Source organism: Carassius auratus, unplaced genomic scaffold (genome assembly GCF_003368295.1).
Source record: "Carassius auratus strain Wakin unplaced genomic scaffold, ASM336829v1 scaf_tig00013688, whole genome shotgun sequence".
Classification (NCBI taxonomy): domain Eukaryota; kingdom Metazoa; phylum Chordata; class Actinopteri; order Cypriniformes; family Cyprinidae; genus Carassius; species Carassius auratus.
This window is the reverse complement of record NW_020524428.1, coordinates 127,089-150,587: the sequence shown is the minus strand read 5'-3', so window position 1 is coordinate 150,587 and position 23,499 is coordinate 127,089. Positions and strand designations below refer to the sequence as shown.

Here is a 23,499-nt window from a genome sequence, read left to right as displayed (position 1 = left end):
AATATTAAGAAATATATCTTCATATAAAATATAACGATTAAGAAAACGAATTGTTTAAATAAACGATTTATGAAAACAAATCAGCATATAAAATGTCAAAGGCCAAAACAGACTTCGTGTGACGTCGGAGAGCAGGCGTCTGTTCATTGGCTGCTACCTGCGGCTGCTCCTCCCCCTGAAATGCGTCACAAGGTCACCAGCCAAACAGGTCACTTGCAGCGTTTCCAAGATGGCAGCCTCCTTGTGTCAGTGTTACCAAGTGAGTTTCTCATTTTAAGCGTTTATCAACAGTGCTATTAATATGTGCATCCTAAACACAGTGTTCACGATTACAGCAGCACGAGCACGCGGTTGGTTCACCAGAACCGTGCATGTTTAATGCAGAAATGTGATTAGATTGATTAGTCATGCCTATGAAACATGATTCTAGCCTTTATGGAACATTAAATAATGTAATAACAAAACAGACAAAGCTCTTAAATCACATTACTTGAGTACAAATCATAAAATAAATACTGAGCAGAAATTGGTTGTATGTATGTGTTATATTTTGTTTGTAAGTGACATCAGAGCATGTTTATCTTATACTACCATTCATAATTATGGAAATACTGTATTATTATGAATGTTTTTCTCCTCAGGTGTGTGTCAGGAAAAGTTCTGCACTTTTATTCGCTCGTCAGTATGCATCATTATACGACAGAGCTCACGTGTACAGGATCGCTATGGCACAGGTGAGTGTTTTCCATTCAGTTTTAGTGAAAAGTGTGATTTTACAGGTTTTTTTAACATGCATGTGATGTGCAGGCGAGGTTTATGTCCTCCAGCGGTGGTCGGAAGGGCTTTCTGGGAGAGTTTATGGACAATCTCAAGCAGGAGCTGAGCAAGAACAAGGAGATGAAGCAGAACATCAAGAAGTTTCGCGAGGAGGCCAGAAAACTAGAGGAATCGGAAGCCCTTAAGCAAGCCAGGAGGAAATATGTACGAATTTTATATCTAATGTATTTCTAAAATAGCCAAACACTTCATTTTCTTGGTTTTTGAAATTATGTTTTGTTGTTGGTGTCTTCCAGAAAACCATCGAGTCCGAAACAGTTAAAACTTCTGAAGTGTTGAAGAAAACACTCGGGACGATATCGGAGACGGTGAAGGAGGTGAGTGGAACTAACGCTGATTTTCATGTGCAAAATAGTAGTCAAATAGTTGATTCTTAATGTTATCAATCAAGTGGGGAAGTATGGTGATATCTCCTAAATTTTAACCTAAATTTGTACCCTATTCATCCGGGGTGTCTTGTCTTAAACTGCAGTGATTTTCAAAACTGATCAATGTTGTTGTCTTTCAGTGTGTTATTAGGTTATTGTATCATTCTGCAAAGCATTATATTTATAATACATTTATAAATTAGGGTTTGGGAGAAGTCGGCCGTTCGGACATCGGAAAGAAAATCAAAGAAGGCATGGAGGAAGCGACTAAAACAGCCAAACATTCGGCTGAGACGGTGTCTAAAGGTGGAGAAAAACTAGGAAAGTCCGGAGCCTTTCGGGCATTATCGCAGGTCCATATCATGACAATGACTCTTCAAATCAAAGAAATGCTGTTTATTTGATAAGTGATGGATTATATGCTGTGAAAGTGGAATATAAATGAACAGAATGGATCAATAGTTTCAGCTCTTGTTGTTTTAGGGCGTAGAGAGTGTCAAGAAAGAGATCGGTGACCTGGGACAGATCGGCCCGTACCGGCCGCCCTCCAGACTCAGGAAGAGGAGCGATTTCTCATCTAAGACAGGAAGCACAGAAGCCCAAGTGTTCGAGGCCAACGAGTAGGTCACCTCTCAAGGACTAATGTTATGATGAGATATATATGTGTGGGTTTGATATCTATCAAGATGGAACTATAGAGCATCTAAATAATTTTCAAATATTTACTCATGAATGTTGTTTTAATGGAGTGTTTTCTTTGTCTTTAAAGGGAGGCGATGGGTGTCGTGCTCCACAAGGACTCTAAATGGTATCAGCAGTGGAAGGACTTCAAGGACAACAATGCTGTTTTTAACAGTGAGTTTAACTGTGTGACCAGTAGATGGCGCTGTGCTGCACACATATTCACAGCTGCTCAGTGGCTGCTGATGTTAGTTGCTTTGAAGAGTTCAGTGCATCAGTCAGAGGCTTGTTAAGCGCAGTGATAATGAGGCTCAGTAACGAGCCTCCACAGCCCGGTGGATCAGAGATGAAGACGTGTTTTGCCCGAAGTGTGATGTGACATGTTTGTTGTACTGAGAGACTGACTCACAGTATGTGCTGTGTTATTATCCCGAGTCATTGCATGTGCTTTCCTCCTCCCAGGGATCTTTGAGATGAAGATGAAGTATGATGAGAGCGACAACGCCTTGATCAGAGCGTCCCGCGCCGTCACTGACAAGATGACTGACATCATCGGTAACAACACCACTGCATCTCTGCTTAACCTTACTGATGGATGGATGGATGGATGGATGGATGGATGGATGGACGGATGGATAGATGGATGGATGGACTGATGGATGGATGGATGGATGGATGGACGGACGGACGGATGGATGGACTGATGGATGGATGGATGGATGGACGGATGGATGGATAGACGGATGGATAGATAGATGGATGGACGGATGGATGGATAGACGGATGGATGGATGGACTGACGGATGGATGGATGGATAGACTGATGGATGGACTGATGGACGGATAGATGGATGGACGGATAGATAGATAGATACTAGATAGATAGATAGATAGACGGATGGATGGATGGACTGATGGATGGATGGATGGATGGATGGATGGACGGATGGATGGACTGACGGATGGATGGATGGATAGACTGATGGATGGACTGATGGACAGATAGATGGATGGACAGATAGATAGATAGATAGATAGATAGATAGATAGATAGATAGATAGATAGATAGATAGATAGATGGACGGACAGATGGATGGATGGATGGATGGATGGACGGATGGATAGATAGATAGACTGTTGGATGGATGAATGACGGATGGATGGATGGATAGATGGATGGATAGATGGATGAACTAATGGACTGATGGACGGATGGATGGATGGATGGATAGAAGGAGGGATGGATGATATATGGATGGACAGATGGATAGATGGACGATGGATGGATTGATGGATGGACGGATGGATGAAATGGATTAATGGTAGATGAATAGATGGATAGATAGATAGACGGACGGAGAGATGGATGGAGATAGATGGATGGATGGATAGATAGATGGATAGATACACGGACGGACAGATGGATGGATGGATGGAGATAGATGGATGGATGGATGGATGGATAGATAGATAGATAGATAGATAGATAGATAGATAGATAGATAGATCATCATTGTGTTTTCTGCTCTTCTCAGGGGGCTTGTTCTCCAAAACTGAGATGTCTGAGGTTCTGACCGAGATCCTGAAGGTGGATCCGAATTTCGACAAAGACTCCTTCCTGAAACAGTGTGAGCGGGACATCATTCCCAACATCCTGGAGGTCAGACACCAAACTCCCAGCATGCTTTGCTCTAAACGCCAAAAAAGCTGAACATTGGCTCTGTTTGCAGGCCATGATCCAGGGAGAGCTGGACGTCCTGAAGGACTGGTGCTACGAGGCGGTGAGTGTCTGCTGCTACAGGACTCTGGTGGTAAATTCGATGGTGTAACGCTGGTTTTCACTGGTTCTGCTTGCAGACGTACAGTCAGCTGGCTCACCCCATCCAGCAGGCCAAAGCCATGGGTCTCCAGTTTCACTCCAAGATCCTGGACATTGATAACATTGACGTAAGAACCATCTGCTGCTTCCTAATGACCAGTAACTCCATCAGAGGGTCCTTAATGCAGAATAATGGGATCTCTGAACATCTGAATTTCATTATGCATCATCATCGTCGTCTTCTCCAGATTAACTCGTTTCGGTTGTTTCTTTGCTGTAGTTGGCGATGGGGAAGATGATGGAACAAGGTCCCGTTCTCATCATCACCTTCCAGGCTCAGCTGGTGATGGTCATCTGTAATGTGAAGGGTGAAGTGATGGAGGGAGACCCGGTGAGTGAGCGCTCGCATTAGTGAATGTGAATCAGTCACGTGCTTCACCTCATATAAATCTGTTAAAAGGCCAAACGTAACGGCACACCAGGGATGTTTCTGTGTTAAGAGTTTGGAGTTAATTATCGTTGCCCGCCGCCCTCGAGTCGCTGGATATTAGAAACGCTGTTTTATTGCAGATGGCTGAAGGAGCTGTCTTGTATTTGATTAAAGCTGAACGGCTAAAAGCTCGTTTTCAGTTTATGCACAAAGATTATTCTCCAAAATGTCATTTTTAACCCTAAACTCCAAAGAAAACATACCAGATATATATTTTTCTAAAATAAAACAAAACCTAAGTTGTTTTCACATTTTCTTTTTTTAATTAAGTACATTTCCAAATTTAAAAAAAAAAATTTAATATCTATATATATTATAAAACAACTATATATTTAAATCAAAATGCATTATTAATTATGATTGTATTTAAAAAAATATATAAAAATGACTTCACAAATATAATATTTAAATATAGAAGCAAATGATTAAACAATTATTTTATATAATTTATATTTTTATTATGTATATATATGATTTAGCAACTTCCTCATAATTTTAATTCAACACAAGACTATATGAATTACACTTTTAAAATGAAGTGTATTTTTTAAAATTATATTTAATATATAATAAATATTATTTAATAATAATTTTATGTACACAATCATAATAAAGGAAATTTTTATTTTTATTGTAATGCAATAATAACAAAGGGGGGAAAAGTACTTTTTATAAATGTATAAAATATTTTAGATTACCTTTATTACAAACGTAATAAATATGGTTTATACATTGAATAGTTAGAACTTTTAAATGAAAAATAATAATATGTTAATAAAATAAAAATGATAATTGAATAGTTAACATTTTTAAATAAATAATTAATGGTACGACAGTCATTTATGAAAACAAAAATCAATATTGAGAGTGATCATAAAAAATAAAGTAATAAGCACAGAAAAAGTACTTAAATCTTTGCATTGGTGCATTCCACAGGAAAAGGTTCTGAGGATGATGTATGTTTGGGCGTTGTGTCGAGACCAGGATGAGTTGAACCCTTACGCCGCTTGGAGACTCTTGGACATCTCCGCATCCAGCACTGAGCAGATCCTGTAAACAACAGCTTCCTCAGCAGGGACACAAGGGGAGGGATCGGGGGCGTGGCTCAATATGGGGCGGGGCCACACACATCAGCTTGTTTTACATAACCCCGCCCCTGGTGTTTTCTCCCAGAGCTCCGCAGGGTTGTTCGCGTTGAGCCAAAATGGCCGACCGTTGGTTGGACTCACGCCATTGGAGCGAAACCCCATCAGTCTGAAAGACTGAGAGACTCCGTTTTGTTCATGCGTATTGTCTTTTTAACTGTTCTCGAAGGAGTATGTAAAGTCAAGTACTTATCAAGTGCATTTCTACAAAGCTATCAGTGAAAATGTTTAATGATAATTATAATAAATAATTGCCATTGGATTGAATCTGAAGATGACTAGACCTCCGCATGCGACTTAAATCAAGATACAGTCTGGAATTGGTGTAACAATGGTAGATGTCTCTATTTATTAAAGATTTGATGCAGGTTATGTCTTTTTATCAATTACAGATTGTTTATTAAGCCATCAGTTAGTTTTTTTTATATTAATTTCTACCTCAGTTATGTGGGGCTAAAATACAACAAGACAATAGAAAATGGTTTGATTTTCCTTCTGTATTGCTGGTTGAACTTTATAATAAACATATGTATATTAAAACTATTTCATGCTTCACCTCGAAAGATGTGTTGATTTGTTGAATTTTTAAACTAATTTTATGGTGGGACGATATGGAATGCCCATAGAATTTGAAATGCTGTTTTAATTATAATTTGTTTTAAGTTGACAATGTACATACAGTATATAAAAAGTTAGCTAGTTAGCAGCTTTAGCTGGATAAATCTGTTTCTTATAGCAATGCACAAAATGTTATGTTGTTAAATATTAGCCGTGTGTCACTGATTGTCATTGTTTTGGTGTTGTAAAGAGTTTTTTTTTACTACTTTTCTTTGTAGTATTTAGTTTAAATTATTAGTTTAGGTATAATGTTGTCACCTTAATTAGCACCTGAGGCTATAGTGCTCTGATTGCATATAAAACTGTAAAACACAAACTATACATTTTAAAGTAGTTTAAATACTAAATTCAGTTAAACTAAGCTACTAGCTAACTGCAATGACTGTAAGTATGGTAGCAGCTAACAAGTTCATTAGCTAACTGCAATGAAATAGCTACAAACAAAAACTAGCATTGAAAGAACATAGCTAATATTAATGCAGGTTTAAGTTAAGATTCTATTTTTAAAAAGCAGTTAGTTACACTATAAGCTACTAGCAAAAAATAGCTAACTACAATGAAAGTATGTAACTATTCAAAGTAGTTTAAAGCTAAGTTAATCTTTTAAAAAGCAGTTAGCCACATTACAGGCTACTTTCTTACTGCAATGAAGATACATACTAGCAACTAACAAAAACTAGCTTAATGCAATAAAATAGCTACGTAAACTAGCTAACCACATTTAAGTAATGTAGCTACTTAAAGTAGTTTTAAAAGTAGCTAAGCAACCTATTTGTAAAAAGCAGATCACAAGCTACTAGAAAAACTAGCTAGCTTTAATAAATATGCATAGCTAATGCTAACACAAACTAGCTAGGATTTGTTTTTGCACTTAGCTAGTTTTTGCTGATCGCTTAACTGTTAAAAGTAGCTTGTAGTTTAGTTTTAATTAGAATTTTTTAAGACTTAAACCGAACGTCTCTGCCAAGGTACATCTACTTGCCTCCTGTGTAGCCTAAAGATACATTATAAAACTGCTGATTCAGTTTAGCAGCTAATTTAGCAAGACTGCTGGCAGTGTTTGGCCATTCACCTACACAGTGAGCGAGACAATGCTGTTATGTAATGTGTTTCAGGGAATTGTTCTCTTCAGGTTTCTGTGGGCCATGAACGTGGGCGCTCCTTTTTGGCACGGTCAGATTTATTGCCTGGGCTCTGGAAACGTGGAGGAAGCCTGATAAACATGACTTCCTATTTGTTCATCCATTCATATGTCCCCATGACAAGCGTGTATGTTTGGTGATGGATCTCTTCGGCTTGAGGAGACCTCTGAGGTGTACTCTTCTGCGTCCTGAAGTTTCCCTTCATCTGCAGATGAATGGTCTGGATGTGCAGTTATGACCCGTCACAATGAGAAGGCCTACAGAAAATACACGAAACCCACCTCAGAACGAGATGATATCCTAAAATATAACACTAGCATACTGTAAAAAAAAAAAAAAAATGTAAAGGAATGCAATATGCAACACTGTTGTCACATGAACTCATCACCATGCACTTTTGTTTGTAAATTAAGCTTTTTAAGCCAATTTTGTTTTAAAATGTCTTGACTGTTGCACTGTAAAACCGAGCAGTGAAATTAATCAATGAAATTAGTTAATTGCACTCAAATAATAATGAAAGTTCACTGGACTTAATTTAAATAAGTTCTGTAAACTCAATTTTGTTGTAGTAAGGTGAACTTAAAATGATTGCGTTTTCAAGTTCCCAGCATGCTTTGCATCAGAAAACAAGGAAAATAAATGTAGAAATTAAGTGTTATTTTGTGTGTTTTTAAACCAGATTAACATAGAGGGACTTAAAGCTGCAGTAGGGAACTTTTGACGCTCTATAGTGGTTAATAAACAGAACTGCTTGCGTCTTGCGGAAGAACATCGTAGCCGGAACTACTTCTCTCTGGTTATGTCTATGAAGAATCACAAAGGTACTGGGTTACTCCGCCGCGGTACCCCCGAAGCAATCTAAAATAGTCCCAATATAAACACTTATTATAGGTGCACCCTAGTGATTCAGGACAAGCTAAAAACACGGTTTGGAAAATGGATTCATGGTGTACTCGCTTATTATGTTCATTTTTCTACATTTTGAACACAAACAAAGTTATGGACCGCAGCTCTGATTGGTTGTTTTTCACCGGGAGCGGATGACTTTCTGCAAATGGCAATAGGAGCACTGGGAGGAGCCAGAGGAGCTTGATGTTTTTCACAGATTATATGTCTCATATTCTACTGTCAGTACATAATGACAGGTTTAACAAATATGTAAAAAATATTTTTTTTTACAAAAGTTCCCTACTACAGCTTTAAGTTAGTTCTTAAATGTTGTGTTATGTCAGAACTTACAAAGGTTTCTATTATGTTTTTATTTTTTGTAGGGTTACCATTGTGGTGAAGAGTAGAGCCTGTGGTAAGGTTGAGGACTAAATTTGAGTGTATTTCCCACATTATATGAGTTGAAAAATAGAGAAAATTTTGAGTGAAGTACTCTCTAATTATAAGTTGAGAAATATCAATATTTATAAGATAACTGAGATAATTAAAAGCAACTGGAAATGTAATTTCTAATTTCATGTAAACTTAAGAGTTCTGAGAACTTATTAGGGTTTACAGTGTATGGTAACAGATACTTAAAAATATATATTTTACTGAACTAAAAAATATTAAGTTAATTTGACTTAAAATTTTCGATGTAATCTGTTTCAACTATTTTTTTGAGTTAAGTGAACTTGTCAGGTTTTGCAGAGTGGCTATATGTTTAAATACTGGTATATTAAATTATGGTTAAGCTTACTTTTATCATACTGTGACTACATACTCTTCTTGCAGTATATATAGTATGTATATAGCAATTTTTAAGCAACTTTTGTTTGAAAATGTGTCGACTAGTGGCTTAAATACCAGTTTAGAATAGCATACTACCTATTAGGACAACATAATATTTCTGGAGTGTGTAGTATGTATCCTACGACCTGCCATTGTTAATTTTAATTTAACTAAACGTTATCATAAATACACAGTGGAAAGCCGTATGCTCTGATTCACAAAAGAACCGAGCCATTAGAGTCCTTTTTTCAGGGATTTGAACTACACTGGCTGTGCTATACAAGAAAAACGTCTATACATTGTTTATTTTCTTTAGAATGGGAATTTATGAATAATTAAGTCCTTAATGATCATCTTATCATGATGAATGATTCTCCTCCGGGCGTATGTTTTGGTCATTTGTTCTGTGTGAATAAATATTAATTCACTGGTTATTTATACCGTTGTCTGAAATGGTGCATAGATGATTTCTTTACTGACTTTGATATTGTTTTAATGCAAAAATGCAAAAATGAGGAAGCAGCTTTCAAAAGAACGGCATTCACTGAACTGTAATTACCAATGATATACTCCAAACATCCAGATCATCCCGATGATAATATCTTAATGCTCTCTTCATCTTCATAGAGTTCCTGTACATGTCGATAAACACTTGCACGTCTAGTGCATCGATGGACCTTGCGATGCATAAGTCAGTTATTATAAGAGACTCTTCTCTTTTCTCAACCTCCAGTCGTCCGATTTACGCCCATAGATTAGCTGTCACTTCCACAGAGCAAACAAACAGGAGATGGCATATGTAACTGCCCTGGGGATAGATGGGAAGATACATAAAGAGGGCCGAACTGGGCATGCTCACATCTACACCCACTTCCCATAAGGCTTGCCACCCAATTAGACTCAATTTCCAGACACTCAAGCCTAATTTCCTGCTTCATGTTGGTTTCTTGGATCAGACTGTGCCTGTTCAGAGTTGTCTAATCCGATTTTGGGATTCCTGAGGGATTTTCCTGAATAAGATATGCAACACAAAAATGTCTATACATCACTTATAGTTGCTAACTTTAATTTTAATCTTCTTTGAATTGAGTAGTATTTCCTTTGCAGTTATGCACTTTTTACTAGAAGCTTTAATAGCAGCTAACTATAAATCAATAGCGACTTTCTAGAGCTAACACACAATTTTGCTTGTTTAAAGAGTGTGAAGTTCAAGGGTTAGTTCACCCAAAAATGAAGATTAGGCTGTGTTTTACTCACCCCTGAGGCATCCTTGGTGTATATGACCTTCTTCTTTCAGACGAATCTGGATCCGAATCCGGAGTTATATTAAAACTTGTCTTGGATCTGTTGCATTGCTTCAGTCCAAAAGAAGTGAAATAAAAAAGCGCCCTTCCATAAAAATGGAAGTAGTGAATCGATTAATTTTTGTAAGATTCAAGCTAAATTCAAATGATGTTTTATAATTTTGAAGACTATTATTTCCTTGTAAAATGTACCCAAATAATCATTTAAAAAAATAAATACAATTATGAAATTTGGCTTGCAAATGCTTTTGGAATAAAAAAAAAAATTAAAGAATTTAAAAAAGTCAGAAATGTAATATATACACTTATTACATGTCCCTATCAATATCCAGTGACTACTAAATTGTCCCCAACGATAATTTGGATCAAACTATTAAAATCATTTGTCCTCTGTTATGTCTAGACTTTTTTCTCTTAATTCTGAGTTTACTTTATCTTGCAGTTCTTCTTTTGTCTGTTTCAGCCAGGAAATAACAATTAATAAAAGGTAACTGCAACATTTTATTTTAGAGAAGAAAAGTCAGAATTGTGAGGAAAAATGTTGGAAGCATCCAGAAAGATTTCCTGAAATACTAAAGAATAGGTAATGCAATCGTTGAAGAACTTGAATCTATCTAATACATTTATTTGTGATCATCTTGAGTAGCTGTTCCCAAAAAGCCAAGCCCTGACAGAAACTACTGGTCCTCGGCATTAAACCCGTGACGAATTGCCATCCTGAAAGCCACTAACAGGAGAACCGCAGGCAGAGGACTTACTGATCAATAGAAACCAGATTTGCCATTGTTTTCTTCCTCCAAAACTCAGCCATAGATCCTCATAAAGAATCTGCCGTTGGGATGAGGCGATGGCCGTGTCTGCGGCGATCATTCATTTAATTTCAGGCGAGGATACGCCAACACAGACTCATGAGGAGATTATATGTGGCTCCACGGTGGAGAATGTTTAAATACCCGTCGATTTGCAGCTAATTTGCTGTCGTTGAGGAATCGCACGTATCCTTGACCTTTGACCTAACAGCACACCTGTCCTCGACAAGACACGTGATCTAATTATTTGCTCTCTGCAATATGCGAAAATCGGCCTGAATGTCTAATAAATCAGCACTGGAGGGGTCTCATTAGCAAGCCGCTAACTGAGTACCACCGCGGAGGCTCATTTGCATATGTAAATGAGCGTTCCTGTGCGTGCAAGCGTATGTTCCTGACAGGTCTGTGAAGAGACATTGGGTTCGTTTGGAACAGTGCGCAGTACACAAACAACCTTGACCTTCTGTTTCTAGCACAACAAAAGCAAAGGATATTGTTATTTGGCCTTTTTAATTCAGTTATGTATAAAATGGTAACTTTTGCAAATACTGAGTGAAAAAATGAGTGTTTGAGTGTTTTGATGAAGCTTTGTTTCATATCAAAAGTAACAAAGCAGAAATCTTATTGTGATTTATTGGATGGGAGGCTTGCTTCAGTGTTCCCTTCATTAGCTATAAACAGGCTAGGCTAATCGATTCTTGGCATTTAAAGGGACAGTTCACCAACAAATGAATATTACACCATGGTTTACTCACCCTCAAGCAATTTCAGATACAATTGCAGCTATATTAAAAATGTCCTGGCTCTTCCATGCTTTATAATGGCAGTGAACAGGTGCTGAGATTTTGAAGCCCAAAAAAGTGCATCCATCCATCATGAAAAGTGCTCCACATGGCTCCGGGAATGAATAAAGGCCTTCTGAAACAAATCAATGCATAAAAAAAGAGTGGCTCATAAATGCCTCGATATTATTTATGTTCAAAGTCTTGGTCTGCACTATATAGTGCTTTGTGCTCTGTCACCCTAATTGTCGATTACACTTGAGGCATGAATGTCAACAGGACTAGTATTAATGTTAACTGAGTTTGCTTGTGTCTTTAAATGTAGAGGGTGACGGATTTCACAATGGCGCCTCTGTTGGGATAAATAGTCACATTAGAGTCGCTGCACCCCGAGATGAGCTTCACTTACTGGCCTATGAAATCTACAAGGTCCTGCTGTACATGATAAATGAGCTATAATCTGGCCTAAAGCATATTAAAGTCATATTGCATGATAGATAACAAGACAGAGAAGAGGAATGGGGGGAGACCGGGATATTTAGGAAGCCAGGATGAAATATGAAAAGAGAGGAAATTTAAAACCTAGACAAAAATATCAAAATCAAGCCCCTGTTCTTTCTCTCTCTTTAAATTACTGATGAAATGTGCAGATCTAATTTAAATTTTTAATGCCTCACGTCCAGGTTTGTGCTAATTAAAGATCTGCTTTGCAATCATAAAATAGCTCTGGTCTTTTATTTCGGGCGATCCTTTCCCGTCACCCTCAAGAACGAAAGTCAGCTTTCACATGTTATTAAATTAGGCATGATCAATAATATCCATAGCTTTGTTCGTGCGAAATGCACGTGTAACTCGTGAGCAACACACTTGTACATTATTTATAGCCTCAAAATACGGTAATTATGAAGTAAATGTAATTTAGTTATTTCACTGGACTGTGTACAGCTAAAGCAATAAATCACCTTCTGATGGTTTTGATATTTAGGGACTCAAAATTTGACGTATGTGAATTTTGACAGATGTAAACAGAGATTATGCATACAGCACGTGACTGTCTAATATTCTTACCTAATTTACTTTTACACACCTCATACTAAGCAAATTATTGTTAATGCGGGTATGAAATGTTTGCGTCCATTATGCATTCATGCAATATTAATAATCTTATGCATATCTGATAAAGCTGGGCTCAAAACAAGTGCCTTGTTTTTGTTCCACGGCTAAAGAAAACGCATAAATCCTCCAAACTCAATTCCCAAGGTCATTGAGAGACATAATGTGTTTATCGCCTGGCTGTTTCGCTCATAATAAAACCATTCCCATTGTAATATTGGGATTGATGGTTGTCTATGGGATATTGATCGATACCTGCTGGCCTTCTAGAAACGGGGAAATGAGTGACCATTAGTCCAACTCAATTCTGTGAGCTGTTTCACAGCAGGGCATGACACAACTCAGAGACGCCGCAGGACGCTGGTGGAAATGTTTCTGAATCAAGCCCTTTGGCTGGTTGTTATGAAACTCCTGCGTTAGAAGAACGGTTAAAGATGTTCGGATGCTCTGCAGGTGCCCTCAGGAGCGAATTTGCAAAAACAAAGATTGGATTTTCCCTGCAACATCTCGGTTGGTTGTATTTTCACTTAAGAAACTGAACACAAACTATACATTATTTTTGCATTTAACGCATGCAAATCTTTGCACCATTCCAAATTTAGGTTTTTAAAACTTGATTTAAAGGTTACTAAAAGGTATCTCAAAAGGTTCTACAATTTCAAATTTATACACAAATTAGAACATTACTTGAACATTTATTTGTAACATTCTAAGAGCGTTGTTGTGATTAGAATGTTATTTAAATGTTACAAAAACGTTTCAACATTCTGGTAACTTTACATTTTACCCAAAATATAATGTGATTTGAATGCTTTAACAACGTTTTACTAAATTAAGTTATATCCTTATTTTGATTATTTATTTTTAATATACTAAGAACATTAAAATGTCCAAAATGTTTTCATTTTTTAAATATTATTTAATGATTGCAAAAGTGTTTTTACAATGTTCTAATAACTTTACTTTTTCGCAAAATGTAACTGTTTTTGATTATTTTTAGAACATTAAAATGTCCAGATTTCTTGTCATGATTAAAACATTATTTAAAGGATACAGAAAATTTTTACAACGTTATACTAACTTTACTTAAACCATAGATATAACTACATAAATATATTTGAAAATTGTAGGAGCATTAAACTGTCCAGTTTTCTCGTTGCAATCAGAATGTCATTTAAAAGTTACAAAAAGTTCCGGCGTTCTGCAAAGTTTATAATATACCCAAAATATAACGTTATTTTAACATATATTTTTAATATTCTGAGAATGTTATATTGTCCAGTTTTCTTCTTGTGATTATTTAAATGTTACAAAAAAAAAACTTTCTTTAAATGTTTATCAAGTACAAAGAGGTTTGTCATAGGAACATTCTAAGAATGTCCATCTCAGAACGTTTTCTCTCAACGTTACGAAAACATATTTTAAGTTATAAGAGCGTTACTTTAAGATCATTTTGTCCTAACCTTTATATAACTTTTAAAAAACAATGAGAACATTTCCTGTTAGCTGGGTAAGTGTTAGCAGTCTAGACAGTCAGCAGCCAAACTACTGCAAAAGCTTCTGAAACACTTGTCAACACATTTTGAAAGGGTGAGGTTGTCAAATGTCTGAATAAAATAGCCAAGAGCAAAAGAGGTGATTGAGTTGTTTATAGTTCACGGCTTGAAGAGGAAGTGACCCAGAGGCGCCTTCCTTTTTCCTGTCAACTTGGTTCAGCCCTCATCATCTGAACATGTAATTCACATTCAGTGATATGGCTGACAGTCTTGCTAAATTACGGCACTATTTTAATTTTAATTTAAGGTTTGTGTATTCTGTAATGTGTAAAGATTTTACTCTCTTTCCATTTAACCTTTTAAAAACACGCACCTTCATTTAAACTGCACATACATATCTTGAGGAAAAGGAGAGTGCTCTGAGAACTGTAAAGGTTAATGAGGTGCGTTTTGTGCTCGACAGAGACAGCGTTCGTCACGGAAGAAGGCGCATGTGAGGCCGGAGGGGGTGACGGTAATGACGCCCCATGGATCTCATTATCAGGGTTATTGATTTGGTCGGCCCACCTGCTTTTGGCCCGAAACTCCAACCGCTTTCTCTTTTTAACGGGCAACAAGCTGCGAGAGTTTCCTCTGAGGAACCGTCCGGCCCATCACTGGCTCTTTTCTCACACACAAGGTCTGTTCCGAAACCTAATGAGGCGTTATTTAAGGCATCATGTAGGCCATCATTTGACAAGGTGAACTGGGTGAAATAATTCATATAAAATTGTCGAACCAAGAGGAATTATTGAATGAATTAAAAACAACTATAACTACAATTAAAATACAATTTTACAAAATATTCGCGAAAACAATATACATTTTATGCTTTCATTAGCTAAGCAATATGCTAATGTAAAACTGTTACAGTGTGTAAAAATATAATAATATATTTGCATCGCGTTGATCGTTCTAGATTACTCACAAGGTGGTTTTGCGTCACTCGCACAAATATAAACATCGTGTGATGAGGAGTGTTTTCACACACAACAGCAATAACAACAAAAACTGGACGTGTCAATAAGGTCTTCGCTGATTCACTTGCGCAACCACGCGCCATGCAGATTTCCCGCTCAAGTTTAAATTATTTAACTTGCGTGGAGGCTAGACACCATTAAGGTGAATAGTATCACCCAATTTGCGATACAAAGTCTATTCGTGTCTCTGCATTGACTTTGTATGTAATCTACTGTTTTAAATAATCAAATATTCTTTACGTTGTTTGTGTGTCATTCAAGGAGTTTCCATGATGTGAGTGCGACGGAAGTGATATAAACGCCCTTTTCTAGCGAGACTCAGGTAGTGGTAGTGTTTGCTATATTTATATATATATATATATATATATATATATATATATATATATATATATATATATATATATATATATATATATATATATATATATATATAAATGCTTTAGCGGCTGTTTCTATGGGCCACTAAATGTAAGCTGAACAGAACAGAATGCACGTTCAAGTTATCTAGTCTTTAATAATGTTCTCAAAAATGTTTATAATATGATATTCCTGTAATGTTTTATTTCTGAAACGTTTTAGTTGGACGTTGGACGTTTTTTAAATGTTACTACTTGTTTCAAATAGTCCAGAGAACATTTAAAAAAAAACATTCCCATGATGTTTGCATGTTCCCTTAATGTTCGTGTAACCACAGAAAACTTGATTTTAAAACGTTTCAGAAACTGGACGTTTTAGATGTAGCATTCCCATGAGGTTTACAAAATTATGAAATGGAATGTTCTCTTAAAGTTTGCATTAAATTTTTTTAGAACATTTAAATAAACTGGACATTTTAAATGTTCAGGGAACATGATTCAGAAGTAACATTTTCATAACTTAATGGGAACATAATCACAACATTCTTGTAACATATTTTTGTTAGCTCTGCTTGTGATTTTACAATATCAATACCATGATACTTCAAGGGTTTTAATGTCATACAAATGCAAAACACCATTGAGAAGTCTGAGAAGTTGTCGTAGTTGGGATTTGACCCAGCAGAAATTACATTTTGAATCATGTACCTGATGAATCAGTTCCCAGTTGGCTTGTCAGTGGCTTTGGCCGAAGCGTTCAGTCAAGAACATTCTGATCTCTCCTCTGAAAAGCATACATCATCTTATAAGACAGCTTTGGAAGATATATGCGAAAACATTAATTAGTGCTTGAGTAATTTGTGTATTTAAGGGTAGCAGAGAAAAATTAATGACAAGACAAACTGACGAGTTAATTTAAGGAGATTAGTTGCAAGCTTGCCAGTACACCTTCTTAATGAATGTTTCCATGAGGGTTCACAGAGACAAATCTCACAGTCTGACCTCGCTGGTGTCCGCACGCTTGGCACAGACGAGGATTGGCAGAATGCGAAGTAGATGGCAGCATGTGGAGCAGATGGACGAGTCGCCACCTTCGGTTGGATGGTTTACGTTATTTGGGAATAAGTTCTGGAGGGTTATGGACTCAAAAGCGTGTTTGGTCAAACTGGGAACCTCAGTGAAACTCAATGTAACTTGATGATTTTTCCATAGATAGTGCATTTAATTGTGTGAAATTAAAGTTATATTTTGGACATTAATATCCCAGCTAACAGTTTTGGTTCCCAGAACTTTCTGATAATGTCACTTACTTCCTTTTTCTATAACCTAAAAATAGTCAATAGGGAACGTTGTGTGTAAAACCCTTTAAGAATTTTCTTCCATCTTGTGATTTGATCACATTATGTTATGTATACATCTATATTAAGTTTAAATGTAGTGATTTGGGAAAGATCCATGTGATGTAATTGGGTGGATGTGGTTTCTTGTTGACAGCAGATGGCCGGTGCTGTCATGAACAGATGGGGGGCCACACAGATCACAGAGGGACATGTTGTGTTTTTATTTCTGAACAGTCAAAAAATAATTTTTATGACACTTCACAAACCCCTGATGCTGGTGACTATAAATAAAAACAAAACAAAAAATAATAAAAACATTATATATGATTATAACATGTCAAAATACAAGAAAAGCTCAAGTTCTGTCTTTAAAGGGGTCAAATGTCGTTCCTGAAAAGGACATTATTTTATGTATTTGGTGTAAATGCAATGTGTTTTTGTGGTTTAAGGTTAAAAAAACACATTTTCCACATACTGTACATTATTGTTGCTCCTCTATGCCACACCTTTTTGAAACATGTTGATTTTTACAAAGCTCATCAGTCTGAAAAGCGAGGTGTGCTGTGATTGGCCAGCTATCCAGTGCGTTGTGATTGGATGAATACCTCAAGTGTGTGACGAATTGTTACGTCCCTTTACATATTCTGATGCCATTTCCCAGCACGACCAGACAAAACCAATAAAACCCATTACAAACGAAGTATTAGTTGCATCAAGTGGGGGCATAATTACTGATTTTAATGACTTATACTGTCTTTTGAAGCGATGAATTGTGCATCGCGCTGCATAAAATGGTAAATGGACTGCATTTATATAGCGCTTTCAACAGACCACATGGCCATCCAAAGCGCTTTACAATTTGCCTCACATTCACCCATTCACACACTCATTCATACACCGACTATGGTGTCCGCCATTCAAGGCACCATCCAGCTCGTCGGGATCAGCTGGGGTTAGGTGTCTTGCTCAAGGACACCTCGACACTTGGAGCCAGGGATCGAACCACCAACCTTCTGGTTTGTAGACAACCTACATGAACCACTGTGCCACTGCCGCCCCGAACATAATACAATGTCTGCATCTGTGATCGGAGAGGTGAAAAACAACAAGTGCTACACTGCTCAAAACTTGTGTTTGAATCATCAGTGGCCAATCCTTTAAATATGAAAACATACTTACAGACTGTGAGTCAGAGGCACCAGACTGTCCATGCAAAGCTGGAACTACCCCACTTTATAGAAACAGCCGTTGGGTGTAGACGGCATTGTACTCTGCCAGGTTCAGGAAATGGTCCTCGTCCTCCAAAAAATGCACTGCACACATCTGAATATTTGGTTTGGACTGTTCTGGAACAGTGTTGAAATACAACTTAACCACTGATTTCTATTTGTGTCCTCTTTTGGAAGGCCAAACAAAGTAGTTTTGCTTTCACAATGAAACACACTGCGACGACACAACATCAGCAGAGGCAACAACAATACTACAGCGAGAATAAAGGAAATAAAAGGAAAGCCTTCTTTCTTTGCGTGAACATTTGGGTGGTGTTATGCACATCTTCCCACACTGTGAGGTAGACATGTGGGGGTGTGTTTGAATGAGGTATTTTAGTGGGGTGTGGACGAGTCTAAACTTTTATAAAGCATATCTCTTTGGGTTTGAGACTTTAGTCTTTGCAACTTTACAGAAATCATCTATACACAAACAGCTTGTAAACACTCCAAAGAGAAAGGAAATTTTGAAAATTGCATCATATGACCCCTTTACATAAACCATTTATTAAATATTAGCTGTATTAAAATCTGTTATGTGTTATATTTATGTTAAATTAATATATTTGATCAATATATTTAATAAAAGTTCAATAAGTTTAATAACTTAGTTACATTCTATTTTAACGCTACCATCGTATTCACAATGCAATCTCCAAGACAAACCAATCTCGAAGTACTGATGAAAGAAATCGTGCTTCTCTGCTGGTGATTGGTCTCGGTAGCGCGCGCGGGCTCTTTAAGAGCAGATCGTGCGCGTGCCCGCTCGCCCGCTCGCTCTCTGTTGGAGCTGCAGCGGGAGCGCGCAGTTGTTAAACGCGCCCAAGTTTCGCGTCAGACGCAGCAGAACAGACTCTCCGCGCAGATTAGACTTAAGAGCAAACAGGTAAGACTTTACTTTATTTAATGTTTCATTGTGTTCATATTTAATGCATATCTGATGGCAGTTTGGAGATGTGAAGCATTTTGAACGGCTTGTGCTTGAACTCAATAACGTAGATGTCATCAAGGAAAAACTTACATTTATTCGCTCATACAGAATAAAAAAATCGGTTTCTATTTGTTTAAAGCTTGCCGATATACGTTTTGACAGAAACGTACGAAAAAGTACCATGTTTCTTGGACATTTATTGTGGTAACATTTTATTCGTTGAAGTACCTGAATTACTCAATACTTAAGTACTTTATCAAATACCTTAGTAAAACCATGTTTATAAAAATCATTCAGTTACATAGTAATATTTTAGCATTAATACTAATATTATGTAATTTTCGATTCACTGATATTAGTCTATCATTTTGGGTTATTTCATCATTTTGAATGCATGTAAGTGCAGTCCATTAAGCATTTACATCTTTTCTCACATCATGAATTTATACTGTATTAAAAACCTTGAGATTTAATCCATATTTTATGAAAGTCTGTTGCTGTATATCAAAACTAATGAACTGAAATGATATTAATCATGGATTGATGATGGTTGATGTAATGCAGATCATATCCAGGATTTTTTTTTCATTGTTAAACTTTTACCGATCTAGTTAAATTCAATTAGATCGCTCTCCCATCTCTATACAGCATTTATGCTGTATAAAGATCAGAGTTATTAATCCCAGTCAGCATGTCCAAGACAGGTTCAGTCAAAATTAATTACAGCGTCAGGCAATTACGCTTGAAAATGTACTCGAAGTGGGGGATGTTTTAGTCTTGGGCGTTTGCATGACGGTTTTTGAATTTAACTTGTTTCAGAACATTCAGAGAACATTCAGCAGTAACGTTCTAAAAGAATGTTCTCTGAACGTTTGAAATGTCCAGTGTAATATATATATATATATATATATATATATATATATATATATATATATATATATATATATATAGTGTTTTAAAAACGTTTTTCTCTGTCATGCATACATTTACGTAATATTTAGGTTTGAGCGTTCAGAGAACATTCAGGAACATTCAATGGTATTGTTTCCATAATATTCCATATTAAAATGATTTATTTTTCTTTAATGATTGGATGTTTTCAATGTTGAAAACATTCCGAAAATATAGTTTTCATAACATTGAACATTGACAACTTTCAGAAAATAACATTTTGATTATATATATTTTAAAAACATTTAAAAAAAAAACAGCATGTTTTGAACACTGAATTGTAACATTTTCAAATGTTTGCAAAGTTATAAAATGGAAAGATCCGTTAAAACCTAACTATGAGAAGAAAATAACGTTTTTTAAATATTGAAAAAAAACTGGACATTTTGAACATTCAGAAAATAACAGTTTGATAACTTATATTTTAAAAACAGTTATAAAAAAAACTACTGAATTCCTATTATGCTTTTAAAATCATGAGTGTTCCCTTAATGTTTGAACATGTAAAAAAAAAGAAGCTTTCCACTTGTAATGTTCCTGTATAAATTTGCAAAATGAAAACGGAATAAAATGTAACGTTCCTTTTAACGTTTGCATAACCAGGAAAAAAGTTTTTAAAATGTAAAAAAAAAAATGCTCTGTGAGAACTTATATTTTAAAAGATTCAAAAACGCTATGTTTTCATAAATTGTGTTTTTAAAAAAAGTGACATTTTGAACGTTCAGAGAACTTTCAATAGTAGCATTCCCATAATATTTGCAAAATTATAACTATAATAAGGGATTCACCCAAAAATGTAAAGTTTAGTGACTTTGTTCTTCAGTAGAACACAAACCGAGACTTTTAACTCAAACCGTTGCAGTTTGTCAGTCTTATAATGTAAGTGGAAGGCTAAAACCGACAATAAAAACAACAACAAAAAACATACTCAAACAAAACCAAATCACATAACTCTCAAGTAGATCATTGACACTCCTAATTGAGTTGTAGATAGTGTCAATTGTCCACTTGAGGGATAGGTGTCGGTAATGCACTTATAAGTCTGCGATCCACCATAAAGCAAGAAGAAGAAGAAGACGCCTCACTCGCCTGCTGCTAAGAATGCGCACAGGATAGATCTAACAGTTCAGACATTGAGGTGAAAAACTATATAAATACTGTACAGTTTCTTGCACAGACTGATTTGTTTCTTTAAACATCAGTGTATCATCATGAGCCGCAGGGTTTAATTTGGATTTGTTTGTGTATATATATTTTATTTATTTGTATTTTTTTTATTGTATGTTTTAGCCGTGATTCCCATTCACTTACATTATAAGACTGACAGACTGCATTGGTTTGACTTAAAAATCTCTGTTTGTTAAATAGAAAGTTAACATTTGCATTTTTTTACATTGATGTTTTGAAGAATGTTCAGGGTTTTTTGTAACGTAATGGTAAAGTAAGCAAAAGGTTCCCATAAAATATATTTTTGTTGGGTGTACTTTTTTGCCTTTTTTTTGACGCTGTTGAGAGATGAATTTGAGGTTGAAAAAGTGATTGTTGCGTTTACCTGGAATCAGCATTTACATTTCCATCTGTGGTGATTTAGTGATCCATTCTTAATACATCTGCGCTGGGATCTCCCACTGTCACGATTTGGCTGGAGTGATTTTATCTCCTCGCACACTCATATTTGCTGAGGTTTGACATGACACAGCGTCTCTTTCTCTCCCTGCGGAGCGAGAGCTCTTCAGTATTCAGTTGCGTGTGTGTGTTTGTAAGCTTGCCTTAGGCAGCGATCGGTGTTGTCCTTTTGAATTTGGGCCCGCTGACCTTCCCACAATCAGCACGTGACCTCCGACCTCGCTGAAAACAACTAGACAAGCCTGGCTGGATTCACAACCTTTTTCATTTGAGCATTTACTCGACTTGTATGTCTACTTTGCATTCATATGAAGAAATACTCTTAGCTAATTCTGTCTCTTTTGGACTAACATTAAAAAAATATTAATTTTAAATAATTACCAATAGGGCCCAAATTATGAAGTTCCATCACTATTTATTTAACCGATTTAAGAATCACAACCAAAACTGCTCTTAAAAAAAAAAAAAAGAAAAAAAAAAAAAAAAAAAAAAAAAACGTTATAAAAATAAACTTTAAACCACTTTTTAACGCTACCATCGTATTCACAATGCAATCTCCAAGACAAACCAATCTCGAAGTTCTGATGAAAGAAATCGTGCTTCTCTGCTGGTGATTGGTCTCGGTAGCGCGCGCGGGCTCTTTAAGAGCAGATCGTGCGCGTGCGCGTACTGTTTTATATATATATATATATAAAACAGTAGCTTTGTGAACAGTGTGTATGTGATTTATTTTTTATGTTTTGATGATTCATTAGAAGTGGTAACTAAAACAATTTTTTTTGTACAAGTTTTTAATGTGCTTCACTAAAAAGAATCGGTTTAAATAACTCCTTTGTTGTGAATCGTAATACATGGATTGCAGTTTTTTGTTTCACTTAAAAGAACCAGTTTAAATGACTAATTTTTCTTTGGTGAATCATAGTACTTTGATTGCTCTGTATGTTTTTCGTTTACTTCATTAAAAAGAACCACTTTAAATAACTCATATTTTTAGGAATCACAGCACACTGTTTATGCTGTATATTTAGATTTAGATTTTTATTTGTTCATCAGTCAGACCACAAAGGTTTAACTATGTTTTTGACAAATTTTTGACACTGTACATTTGGATTCACTAAAAAGAACTGGTTTAAAAGATTCATTTGTTTGTGAATCAGACTATTGCGCATTATGTATTTAATTCGGAACTGGTTCAAATGACTCTTTGATTTTTTTTTGTGAAAAAAATCTGACTGTGCTGTGTATATACTGATTCACCAAATGAATAAATTCAGTTTTTTTTGTTTTTGTGAATTACAGTGTATGTTTTTGATTTGCTATAAAGAACCCGTTTAAAAGAGTATGTATTCATGAAACAAAGAGACTTGTGTTATTGCTGTTATTTTTCAATGCATTGTCTTTTTAATGAAAATATTTACTTTTAGATTCAGTGTTGCTCAATGTCTTTAACCCAGTTATGTAAAATAAGGTGTCAAGTTTTACTGTAGTTTTTACTAGTTAACTTTACTGTAAAGTAAAGTCTGTACTCCAAAAAATTTTTCCGTCACGCTCACTTCCTGTCCTTACTGACACCAGGTGAATGTGTCCGTTTGCTGAGCTGTGTAATTGAGGCTGTCCTGTTAAGACCAGCACTGTCCAAACCGCTCACTCACTGCCATCTCTTCTGTCCATCACACGCTCATGC

At 36.1% G+C, this 23,499-nt stretch overlaps 1 protein-coding gene across 1 annotated transcript; it reads left to right on the top strand.

Annotated features, from left to right (window-relative positions):
- Nucleotides 1–181: 181 nt before the first annotated feature.
- On the top strand, nucleotides 182–5,794 carry LOC113074101 (mitochondrial import inner membrane translocase subunit TIM44-like). The gene is made up of 13 exons (XM_026246824.1): nucleotides 182–259; nucleotides 642–734; nucleotides 808–981; nucleotides 1,074–1,154; nucleotides 1,409–1,558; nucleotides 1,689–1,825; nucleotides 1,975–2,060; nucleotides 2,349–2,441; nucleotides 3,423–3,547; nucleotides 3,618–3,668; nucleotides 3,745–3,834; nucleotides 3,987–4,097; nucleotides 5,133–5,794. The coding sequence occupies exons 1-13, from the start codon at nucleotides 230–232 to the stop codon at nucleotides 5,250–5,252; spliced, it is 1,341 nt and encodes a 446-aa protein (XP_026102609.1). The 5' UTR covers nucleotides 182–229; the 3' UTR covers nucleotides 5,253–5,794.
- The last annotated feature ends 17,705 nt before the right edge of the window (nucleotides 5,795–23,499 follow it).

Excerpts from the sequence above, each read along its gene's own strand:
- LOC113074101 (XM_026246824.1), top strand. The coding sequence starts at position 230 with ATGGCAGCCTCCTTGTGTCAGTGTTACCAA. Across the intron at positions 982-1,073 it reads AGCAAGCCAGGAGGAAATAT|AAAACCATCGAGTCCGAAAC; the intron begins GTACGAATTTTA and ends GGTGTCTTCCAG. Across the intron at positions 3,669-3,744 it reads AGGACTGGTGCTACGAGGCG|ACGTACAGTCAGCTGGCTCA; the intron begins GTGAGTGTCTGC and ends TTCTGCTTGCAG.